Genomic DNA, 12,269 nt, shown 5'->3' with positions numbered 1-12,269 from the left:
ATATAACATTGATTGATTGATTTGCAGATGTTGAAACATCCTTGCATTGCTAGAGTAACTCATACTTGATCATAATATGTTATCCTCTTAATGTATCATTGACTTCAGCTTGCTAATATTTTGTTGAGGATATTTTCATCTAAGTTCATCAGAAATATTGGCCTGTAATTTTCTTTGCTTGTGGTGTCTTTGTCTGGTTTTGGTATCTAAGCATACTATTACAGAAAATCATCAAATCACAAATGAAGAGAGAAGGAGAAGAAGAAAGGACAGAGGAATTACAAAACATACAAAAAACAATTAACAAAATGGCCATAAGTACATACCTATCAATAATTCCTTCAAATACAAATGGACTAAATTCTCTCATCAACTGACATAGAGTGGCTGAATGGATTAAAAAAAACAAGACCCATCTAGATACTGCCTACAAGAGACTCACTTCAGGTGTAAGGACACACACAGACTGAAAGTGAAGGAACTGAAAAAGATACTCCATGCAAATGAAAACCAAATAAAGCTGGGATATTTATAATTACAACAGACAAAATAGACTTTAAGACAAAGAAAGTCTTTACATAATGATACAGGAGTCAGTACAACAAGATGATATAACATTTATAAATATGTATGCACCCAACATAAGAACACCTTAATATATAAATCAAGCATTAACATACCTAAAGGGAGAAATAGACAGCAGTACAATAATAGTAGGAGACTTTAATATCCCACTTACATCAATGGATAAATCTCCAGACAAAATCAGTAAGGAAACATCAGCCTTAAATGACATGTTAGATCATTGACTTAATGGATATATATGGAATACTCCATCTCAAGTGCACATGGAACATTCTTTAGAATAGATCATATATTTATTAGACCACAGAACAAGTCTTAATAAATTTAAGATTGAAATCATATCAAGGATCTTTTTTGACCACAATGTTATGAAACTAGAAATCAATTACAAGAAAAATACTAGAAAATTGACAAATATGTGGAGATTAAGCCACATGCTAACAACCAATGGGTCAAAGAGTAAATCAAAAGGGATATCAGAAAATACTCTCAAGACTAGTAAAAATGAAAATACAACATACCAAAGCTTATGGGATACAGCAAAAGCAATTCTAATAGGGAAGTCCATAGTGATATATGCCTACATCAAGAAACAAGAAAGATCTCAAATAAACAACTCTACTTTACACCTCAAGGAACTAGAAAAAGAACAAATTAAGCTCAAAGTTAGCAGAAGGAAGGAAATAACAAAGATCAGAGTGCAAATAAATGAAAAAGAGATGAAAAAGACAACAGATGAAAATAAGAGCTATTCTTTTGGAAAGATAAAACTGGCAAACTTTTAGCTAGATTCATTAAGAAAAAAGAGTGGACTCAAATAAATGAAGTCAGAAATGAAAGAGGATATCACAGAACTACAAAGGATGATAACATACTATGAACAATTACATGCCAACAAATAGGACAACTGAGAACAAATGGATAAACTTCTTATAAACACAACCTACTAAGACTGAATCATCAAGACCTAGAAAATCTGAGTAGACCAATTACTGGTAAGGCAATCACATCAGTAATCAAAAATCTTCCAATGAAACAAAAGTCTAGGAGCACACATTTTCACTGATGAAGTCTATCAAACAGTCAATGAAGAATGAATACCAATCCTTCTCAAACTCTTCCAAAAAACAGAAGAGATGGAAACACTTCCAAACTCATTTTTATGAGGCCAGCATTACCCCAATACCACATCATAAGACTCATCATGATCTCAGCTGCCCAAGCTGTTAATTAGAGGACCTGGTTTCAAAGAATAATGCAAGAAGTATGTTAAGTAGAAACTACAAGCATTTCACCAGTGTTTCTGGTATTGTTTTTGTTTGGTTCATAGACTGATGGCCACTTATGAAAGATGCCAGGAGTCTGAAGAAATCACCACTACCCAACCAGAATTATCAGTGCATGCGATTAACCAGGATCAAATTGAAGCTTTAGCAAAGGAGGAACAAAGAGACACCACTTCAGTATAATCTTGTATTAAGCCCAGACATCTTTGGGACATTGGGCCTTTTTCAAGCCTCTTGGATGGTTTTAAATAGAAATAAATTCTGGCTTTAAAGAAAAGTACCCCTGAACTGTATCCCCACTTGGCTCCAGCCAGCACTCTATGCAGCTCACTCCTGCTTGTCTCCACATCTTTGTTTTCTATTCCTAAAGGGTGCATTTTTCTTCCCCTATCCAACTACTAATATTTCTCCTGAGCTAGGCCACAGTGGTACAGGAAGAAAAACCAGTAACCCTGTGTGGCTTTGGGAAAGCCAGTGAACCTGTCTGTAACTCAGTTTTTCCAATTATAAAATGGGACAAGTTATCCTGCTCTGCTGTCCCACCAGACTGCAGAGAGACTCCAAAAAGGGACAGTGTGACTTTCTAGCAAGGAGACAGGTGCTGGGAGGCAGTGTCCTGCTCACCCTCCCACCATTACAGTCCTCTCTGCCCCCCTTCTTCTGAGCCCCCACAGCTCTCACCTGTACTACCAATTTTGTTCTTCATTAAACAAGGTCCCCATTAAACATTTTATATATATACATATATATATATATATAATTATTTTTTTAAATCGGGGTATAGTTGCTTTACACTGTTGTGTTAGTTTATGTTGTACAACGAAGTGAATCAGCTATATGTATACATATATCCCCTCCCTCTTGGACCTCCCTCCCACCCCGCCGCCATCCCACACATTTAGGTCATCACAGAACACTGAGCTGAGCTCCCTGCACTATACAGCAGGTTCCTACCCCCTATCCGTTTTACAAAAATTTAAAATTTCTTTACACTAACAATGAAATATCAGAACGGGAATGTAATCAAACAATCTCTTTTAAAGTCACATTAAAAAAAGAAAATACTTAGGAATAAACCTCATCAAGGAAGTGAAAGAACTACAAAACAATAAAGGAAATTAAAGATGATTCAAAGAAATGGAAAGATATTCTGTGCTCCTGGATTGGAAGAATTAATATTGTTAAAAGGGCAGTACTACCCAAAGCAATCTACAGATTTAATGCTATCCTAATCAAATTACCCATGACATTTTTCACAGAACTAGAACAAATTATCCTAAAATTTATATGGAACCATAAAAGACCCAGAATTGCCAAAGCAATCCTGAGGGAAAAGAACAAAGCAGGAGGCATACCCTCCCAGACTTCAGACAATACTACATAGCTACAGTAATCAAAACATTGTGGTACTGGCACAAAAACAGACATACAGGTATCAATGGAACAGAATAAAGAGCCCAGAAAAAAACCCTCACACCTGTGGTCAATTAATCCATGACAAAGGAGGCAAGAATATAAAATGGGAAAAAAGACAATCTCTTCAGCAAGTGGTGCTAGGAAAGTTGGACAGCTGCATGTAAATCAGTGAAGTTAGAACACCGTCACACCATGCACAAAGATAAACTCAAAATGGCTTAAAGACTTAAACATAAGATATGACACTATAAAACTCCTAGAAGAGATCATAGGCAAAACATTCTCTTACATAAATTGTACCAATGTTTTCTTAGGTCAGTCTCCCAAGGCAATAGAAATAAGAACAAATAAACAAATGGGACCTAATCAAACTTACAAGCTTTTGCACAGAAAGGAAACCATAAACAAAATGAAGAGACAAACTATGGAATGGGAGGAAATATTTGCAAATGATATGACTGACAAGGACCTAATTTCCAAAATATACAAACAGCTCATACAACTCAACAACAAAGAAACAAACAACCCAATCGAAAAATGGGCAGAAAACCTAAGTAGACATTTCTCCAAAGAAGACATACAGATGGCCAATAGGCACATGAAAAGATGCTCAACATTGCTAATTATTAGAAAAATGCAAATCAAAACTACAGTGAGATGGGCTTCCCTGGTGGCACAGTGGTTGAGAATCTGCCTGCTAATGCAGGGGACACGGGTTCAAGCCCTGGTCTGGGAAGATCCCACATGCCGCGGAGCAACTAGGCCTGTGAGCCACAACTACTGAGCCTGCGCGTCTGGAGCCTGTGCTCCACAACAAGAGAGGCCACGATAGTGAGAGGCCCGTGCACTGCGATGAAGAGTGGCCCCCACTTGCCACAACTAGAGAAAGCCCTCGCACAGAAATGAAGACCCAACACAGCCCTAAATAAATAAATTAAAAAAAAAAAAACCTACAGTGAGATACCACCTCATACTAGTCAGAATGGCCATCATTAAAAAGTCTACAAATAACCAAATGCTGGAGAGGGTGTGGAGAAAAGGGAACCCTCCTACACTGTTGGTGGGAATGTAAATGGTACAGCCACCATGGAGAACAGTATGGAGTTTCCTTAAAAAAACTAAATATAGAGTTACCATACGACCTAGCAGTTCCACTCCTGGGCATATATCTGTAGAAAACTCTAACTCAAAAAGATACATGCACCTCCCAGTGTTCATAGAAGCACTATTTACAATGGCCAAACAACCTAAATGTCCATCTACAAATGAATGGATAAAGAAGATGTGGTATATATAGGTATACAATGGAATATTAGCCAGAAATAATGAAATAATGCCATTTGCAGCGACATGGATGGACCTAGAGATTATCATACTAAGTGAAGTCAGAAAAAGAAAGACAAATACCATATATCACTTGTATGTGGAATCTAAAATGCGATACAAATCAACATATCTATGAAACAAAAACAGACTAGTGTTTGCCAAGGGGAAGGGGGGAATAAGGGAGGGAAGAGATGGGAGCTTGGGATTAGCAGAGGCAAACTATTATATATAGGATGGATAAACAACAAGGTCCTACTGTATATAGCACAGGGAACTATATTCAATATTCTGTGACAAGCTATGATGGAAAAGAATATGGAAAAGAATATATATATATATATATATATATATATAAACTGAGTCAGTTTGCTTTACAGAAGAGATTAACACAACATTGTCAATCAACTATACTTCAACAAAATTAAAAAATTTTATATACCTATATACATATATGTGTGTACATTATATATATATATATAAAGCCTCCCTCACCATCTTCCCAGAGCACTGAGCAGGAGCTCTGGGAAGGGCCACATTGGGATCCAAGGGACTTTGGCTATTTCTTTCTCACCTCCCTAAATTGTAAGGCCTCTCTACTGCAACCCTAAACCAAACAAGTCATTTACATATGGCATAAGACCAGATTTTTTTGGGTCTTTAACAAAGACTTTATTTGAAGGCATAACAGTAAAATCTAAAAGAAATTTCTAATAGGATGTGTTTATATTTTATCCTGAATCAGACATGTTTGAATACCCCCCTACCATATGATCCAACAATTCCACTTCTGGGTATTTATCCAAAGGAAATGAAAACACTAACCTGAAAAGATAGCTGCAGCCCCATGTTCATCACAGCATTATTTACAATAGCCAAGACATGGAAGCAATTGTCCACTGATAGATGGGTGGATCAAGAAAATGTAATTTTATATATATATAAAATTATATATATAATTATGGATACATATAATTATATATAATTATATATTATATAACCATAATTACATATATAATTATACATATAATTTTATAATATATATAATATATAAAATTATATATATAAAATTATAAATACACACACACACAATGGAATTTGATTTAGCCATAAAAAGAAAAGGAAATCTTGCCATTTGTGACAACATGAATGGACCTTGAGGGCATTATGCTAAGTGAAATAACTCAGAGAAAGACAAATACTGTTTGATCTCAATTCATGCAGAATTGGAAAAAAAAACATGAAAACAAACTCATAGAGAACATATTGGTGGCTGGACGAGTGAGTGAAATGGGTGAAGATCATCAAAAGGGACAAACTTCCACTTATAAGTTAGTCATGAGGTTGTCGTGTATAGCATGGTGACGACAGTTACTAACACTGTGTTGTATTGATATATTTGAAAGTTGCTAAGAGAGTAGATCTTAAAAGTTCTCATCAGAAGAAAAAAAAGTTTGTAACAATGTGTGATGATGGATGTTAACTAGACTTATTGTGGTGATCATTTAGCATTATATATAAATATTGAATCATTATATTGTACACCTGAAATAATATAATGTTATATGTCAATTATATCTCAATAAAAAAAGTAAATTCTCACAAAACTTTTTAACTATGAGTACCTAAATGCCTCTTGATCTGTAATGATTAAAATATTTACTATCTGGCCCATCATGCTTAAAAGCATGAATCTGAAAATATCACTCACTTATTTAAAATTGTTAAATAAATTGCCAGTTATCCAAATATTTCAGAGTGCATGACTTGGGAGTAGAGGTTGTAGGTAAAGGAGGGGAAGTAGGAGAAGGTTGCATGCAGTTAGGACGGTTTTATGTCCAACTCAATACTCATTGTAACATTTAGTGGGAAAACATTATTTAGGCAATAGACAGTAACTATTATTCTCTTTTTCAGCAACAGTTCACATGGAAAGTACTGTTATAACCAATACTTATTTTTCCACAATTTCAGATGATAACTTTCATAGCAATACTAATATTCCCATATATTAGAGGTAACTTTATTTGAATAAGTTACACTAAATCTACTATTTTCTATGTCTAACTAGTTTTCATTTAACCATAATTGGGTATTATCAATGACATCACTCATTCTCCGTTTCTTGAGTGTTAGCTATAGAAAGTACCTGGCATTTCTCATTCATTTGTTACACAAATATTTATTGAGCCTTATGTTATGCCATGCACCACCACAGCTACCTAGAACAATGTGGTAAGACACAAAGGGTGCCTGCCTTCATGGGTCTTGCATTCTTCCTCATTATATATAATAAAAATGGTTATCAAAGTTTTTAAAAAACACAACAAAACTTTGTCCAGGGGTTTCTATTATCTGTGAATAATTGACACCAAAATAGGACCACAAAGGTAAATCTAATTAAAACAGGGGCCAAAAATGCACCATAAATAGGGGGAAAGTATTCAATTGATATTTAATTTAAAAAATAAAGAATTATGGATCTATATTTTCATTTAATTAGAATTTGCTTATAATTTAATTGTCTCCCCAAACCTTAAAATATAAATCAAGGGTTGATTTTAGTGGGTCTTAATTTTTCTAACAACATTGTATGTTGGCACGAAATATCTTTTATTTCTTATTCAGCTTTTCAGAATGAACATTAAGAAGGTCTGCATCATTTGGGTTAAAAGTAAGTACAGTTGACCCTTGAACAATGTGGGTTTGAACTATGTGGATCCTCTTACACGGATTTTTTTTTTCAATAGCAAATACTACAGTCCTACACTATTTGCAGTTGACTGAATCCACACAGGTGGAGGAACCAGAGATACAGAGGGCAGACTCAAAGTTACACAGAGATTTTCAACCATGGCAGAGGGTGGACGCCTCTAACCCTCACCTGTTCAAGGGTCAGCTGTACTTATATAAAATTGGCCTTGGGCCTCCCTGGTGGCGCAAGTGGTTGAGAGTCCGCCTGCCGATGCAGGGGATACGGGTTCGTGCCCCGGTCTGGGAGGATCCCATATGCCGCGGAGCGGCTGGGCCCGTGAGCCATGGCTGCTGAGCCTGTGCGTCCGGAGCCTGCGCGTCCGGAGCCTGTGCTCCGCAACGGGGGAGGCCACAACAGTGAGAGGCCCGCATACCGCAAAAAAAAAAAAAAAAAAAAAAAAAAATTGGCCTTGTCAATTTTCCTGAATATGTGCCTTAATACTAGATATTCAAATCATTTTCTATTGAAGCATCTAGTGGGTCATTTTCCTTGCTCGTTTTCTTATTAACTGGTTCTGCTCTTCCAGAACCATACTTTTCAGTGGTCTTGTCTGTGATTTGATCAGGTCTGCAAGAATACTTTTCTCGACTTCTTTAAATTCAGCAACTTCATAAAATTTGAAATTTTGCTTTGTAGCAAAATTTGCATTTTAATTACATTATATTGTTTGAGTTAAGCCAAACCAGTCAAGTATGACATTGACTCAATGAGGCAGAAATGAAAACTAGTGACAAACAGGGAAGGACTGTTTGAGCAGTCACTAGTTAAATTATTCATTTGTGAATATTTTAATTTTTTTATGCTTCACTATCCAACCTCATAACTTTGATGATCTGAATAATCAACATTCAGCAAAAAGAATTTCTTGTACTTTTCATTTATATTCTCAACCCTGATCCTGTAGATCTAAAAGAAACCACGATAATGAAGTTAACTTTCTTCCAGAACAAAAAGTAGCAGAGCTGTGAATGGCTTCTCAATTACTGAGCTATCTAGAGTTTGCCTATATTAATAAAAATCTGAAAGAAAGTGAAAGCCATGTCTCAGTTTGGAGGTGTAGACCTTTGAGACAGAGGTGGAGAATAATCCATAAACTGCAATATTAGAATAAAATCACAACCTCTCTCACCCCAAAAAGAACCGGAGCCCTCGCCCCACCCTTTCTCAATTCCAGTGCAAGATGCTAGTCAGCAACTTGTCAGGACAGCAAAACCATCACAAAATGTTACACCTTCTAATGAAATAATGACAATCAGCCAACCAGACACTAGGTATCTACATAACTGAGAGGAAAATTCTTTCAATTTTCTTTCATAAAGATTTGTACTAGGTAGAGAACAGACTTGCGGTTGCCAGTGGGGGAGGGAGGTGGGGGAGGGATGGATTGGAAGTTTGGGATTAGCAGATGCAAACTATTATATATAGAATAGATAAACGACAAGGTCCTACTGTATAGCAAAGAGAACTATATTCAATATCCTGTGATAAACCATAATGGAAAAGAATATGAAAAAGAATATATATATATATGTGTATATATATATATATACATATATATATATAAATGAATCACTTTTCTGTACAGCAGAAGTTAACACAACATTGTAGATCACCTATACTTCAAATAAATAAATATATAGATAAATAAGATTTGTACTAGGATTCTTGAATGTAAAGGAAAGAAGTAAAATTTAAAGTTGGTTCATTCAGAGACCCAAACTCCTATTATGTCATGATGCTTTCTTAATCCACTCAGAATTTCCCAAACAGTTGCTGTTAATGATTTGCTTGTTCAGTATTCCTGTTTGCAAGTGTAACATCCCTGCATCTCTCCCTTTCGACTTGTTATATCTGTGTCATGATTTTGTGAACAGGAGAACAAATGGCAGCCAACTCCTGCTAGAAAATCAAAGCTTTGAAAAGGCCATGGCAGAAGTGGAGTTAAGTTTCTCTCAGATGTCAGAGTTTGAGTGCTACTCCTGTCTCTGTCCTAATTAAATTCCAAGTGAAGTTACTTCCCTCTTATGGGACATCTGCCTCCTAGCTGACAGAAGACCTTCTCTCCCTTTGGGAGAGAGGGTGTAAGGGGATGGATCTTGACCTGTCTCCATTATGCCTCAAGAAGAACTAGAAGGATAAAATAACAACCTTCATTTTAGTTCATGAAATGAATTACTACTATCTGAAAATTTATAACATGTTTAGGAAAAAATCTGTTAAAATACTTTCAAGTTATAGAATCACTACAGTTTTGGAGCATGCCTTTAGTTATGTGCTTAGTAATATTTTTTCAAGGATTTTAAATTTATTACTGCAAATTTAATAATTACAGCAATTGCTTAATGAAAGGTAAGAACTATAAAAATGAATGCTTAGGTATATAATAAATACCTAATATAATAATCTAAGAGTAATCATACAAAGAATCTTAACACAAATGCTTGAAGTTTTAAATCACTTAATAAATTATTTTTCAGTAAAAATTTACAAAAATGTCATCAAAAAGCAGACCTATATGATTTAGTTAAATATATGTGAGGAAAAAGTGTTGACACATGAGTGTTTTGTGCAAATAAATATTGTTAAATAGGTATTTAACAATACCTAAAGCAGTATTCCAAGTCTAGTTTCTTTGTGGTATGGTTTGTACTAATCATATACTTACAATACACTTCGAAAGCAAACTTCAGTCTAATATATTCACATTTTTAAATACTAATCAACCTGGTGGAAAAAGCAGTGGCCTGAAATGAAAAAAATATGCAATCCACGTCCTTATTGTGCCACTTAAAAGTCATGGACCTCTAAACGTGTCATTGAACCCCTGCAGTCCTCAGTTTCCTCTGTTCTAAATTGAAAAGTTTGTAATCTAGGGTCATTAGCCTCACCATGTAGGCTCTTTTCATTTCTGAATTGGTGGGGTCCAACTTATTTGTTATCAAATGTAGCAAATAAAAAAATGTGATTCCCATCATTTTCTACTACTCCAGAGAAGCTTCTACTTGTGGAAGGTGGACTTAACATTGAATTTTCCAAAAAGCACATGTTAAGAGAATTTCTTCACTGTCTTTCTACAATCAGAAGTGACCGCCAGAGGCTGGACCAGGAGTCTAAGAAAATCCAGCCACTCTTTTCCCATCGTGTTGCTCTTCCATCTTTCTGAGAGCAGATGTATTTGATTAAGGGTATCAGTAGCTTCTCACGAAAGAATAGGTGAATTAAATCAACACATTTATTTAGTGCTCATGTTCAAGATACTAGAAGAAAAATTGTCCATGTCTAATTTGTGCTGATTTTTTCTAGGACCCACTGATCTCAGCATGAAGAGGCAGTTGGCAACCAGCTCAGGATCCTCCAGCAGTTCGAGCTCCAGACCCCAGCTGAGTCCAACTGAAATCAATGCAGTGAGACAGCTGGTTGCAGGATATCGGGAATCCGCTGCATTTTTATTGCGTTCCGCAGATGAACTAGAGAATCTTATTTTACAACAGAACTGAGTCCAGCAACAATCCTCTTCACTGAGGTTTAAATTTGCAGTTTCCACTAATGACGTTTTGATTTCTCAGCAGAGATGCGTCTGGTCTTACTGCACAGTCTTAAGAGAAATATTTCCATTATACCACATTGTCCTTGATCCATAAAGTGATGTGTTTAGGTGCTTCAAAGGAACTCTGGCCTCTGAAGTACTTGAGATACTTTAATGTGTCCAGCCTACTGTTTTTTGTTTCAGTGTGCCAGCATAAATACCTGGGGCAAAAAAAAAAAGGCTGTATATTCCTAATTCAAGGATAAAACAGAAGAAGCTTGTGGTATAAAAAGTAGTTCAAGATCCAACTGAAATATTAGTGGAATTTGCTACTGACTTACTGGACTGAAAGCTGCAGTATCTGGCAAAAAAAAAAAAAAAAAGCCAAAATTTCTCATTGCTATAGGATATAACAATGAAAAGGATCTTGTATTTTAAAAAAAATATGTAATTTTTATAAAAAGAAAACTTGTTTTTTCATTCAGAATTGTCATTTTTACTTTGGTAACTTTTTCATAGGTCCTAAAAGAAAACTGTTTTGAGAAACTACTGTAAGTACCTTTTCCACCTCCCTTTGCCTTCTCCTCTTTCCAAATTCTTTCTACAAAAATAACACTTGATGCTGGGGAAAGAAATACCCTTGCCTACGTTCTTTAAATCGTCGCATCAGGAACTACTTCCAAGAGAAGCCTGCGTTTCTGCACTCATGCTGGTCTCAAGCATCCCACTCACCATTGCAGCTTTACCATAGCGGTTTTCACCACAGAATTTTTTAATATTGAAAAAGACATATCATTGAAAAAAAAAATGACACCTTGATTTCTTACAGCTGCTCTCCCCAGATTGCCGCTGCTGTCTTATGGGCATCCCTCTAGCAGCCATTGGATGTCGATGACTGAATGTTAAAGAGGTTGCAAGTGACAATCTGAAAATTTGCACTCTTGTGTGTAGTTTTCTTTTCTCTCTTTCAGAAATAGTTCCCAAAAAGACCATTACCTCTCCTGATATGATTTGTATAATTTACAGTTGTAGGTAAAAATGACGTAAAGAACTCTCAGTGGATGCAGCTGCAATCTACAATGAACTGTCCCCTCCTCTTCCCCATATTTTGCCCTTCTTCCTTATTTTATGGTGTTGAATACACATGAATGGTGTTTTCTTTGTGCACTGAGGCAAGCCTATTTTTTAAATATTTAGGGAGGAGTACATCAGTTTACGCTTCTTGTACAATTTTTTTCTGTTGTTTGGCTTCGGTTGGATTACAGGTTCTTTGTGCATTCCTGAATTTGCCTTATTTTATGTAAAATTTATGTCACTTGGTTTTTGATAATAAGTTGAAGACATCAGTGATATTTCTTAACTACTTGTTACATATAGT

The 12,269-nt window shown here is 35.7% G+C and overlaps 1 protein-coding gene across 6 annotated transcripts in view; it reads left to right on the top strand.

Annotated features, from left to right (window-relative positions):
• Positions 1 to 10,862, top strand: part of NOL4 (nucleolar protein 4) — a 406,054-nt gene extending 395,192 nt beyond the window's left edge. For all 6 annotated transcript variants that reach the window (XM_060118818.1, XM_060118817.1, XM_060118814.1 and 3 more), the window contains one exon: positions 10,669 to 10,862. In XM_060118818.1, the coding sequence (XP_059974801.1) occupies positions 10,669 to 10,862 (194 nt within the window). The remainder of the gene's footprint in view (positions 1 to 10,668) is intronic.
• The last annotated feature ends 1,407 nt before the right edge of the window (positions 10,863 to 12,269 follow it).

Source organism: Mesoplodon densirostris, chromosome 15, assembly GCF_025265405.1.
Source record: "Mesoplodon densirostris isolate mMesDen1 chromosome 15, mMesDen1 primary haplotype, whole genome shotgun sequence".
Classification (NCBI taxonomy): Eukaryota; Metazoa; Chordata; class Mammalia; order Artiodactyla; family Ziphiidae; genus Mesoplodon; species Mesoplodon densirostris.
This window is presented reverse-complemented; position numbering and strand designations above follow the sequence as displayed.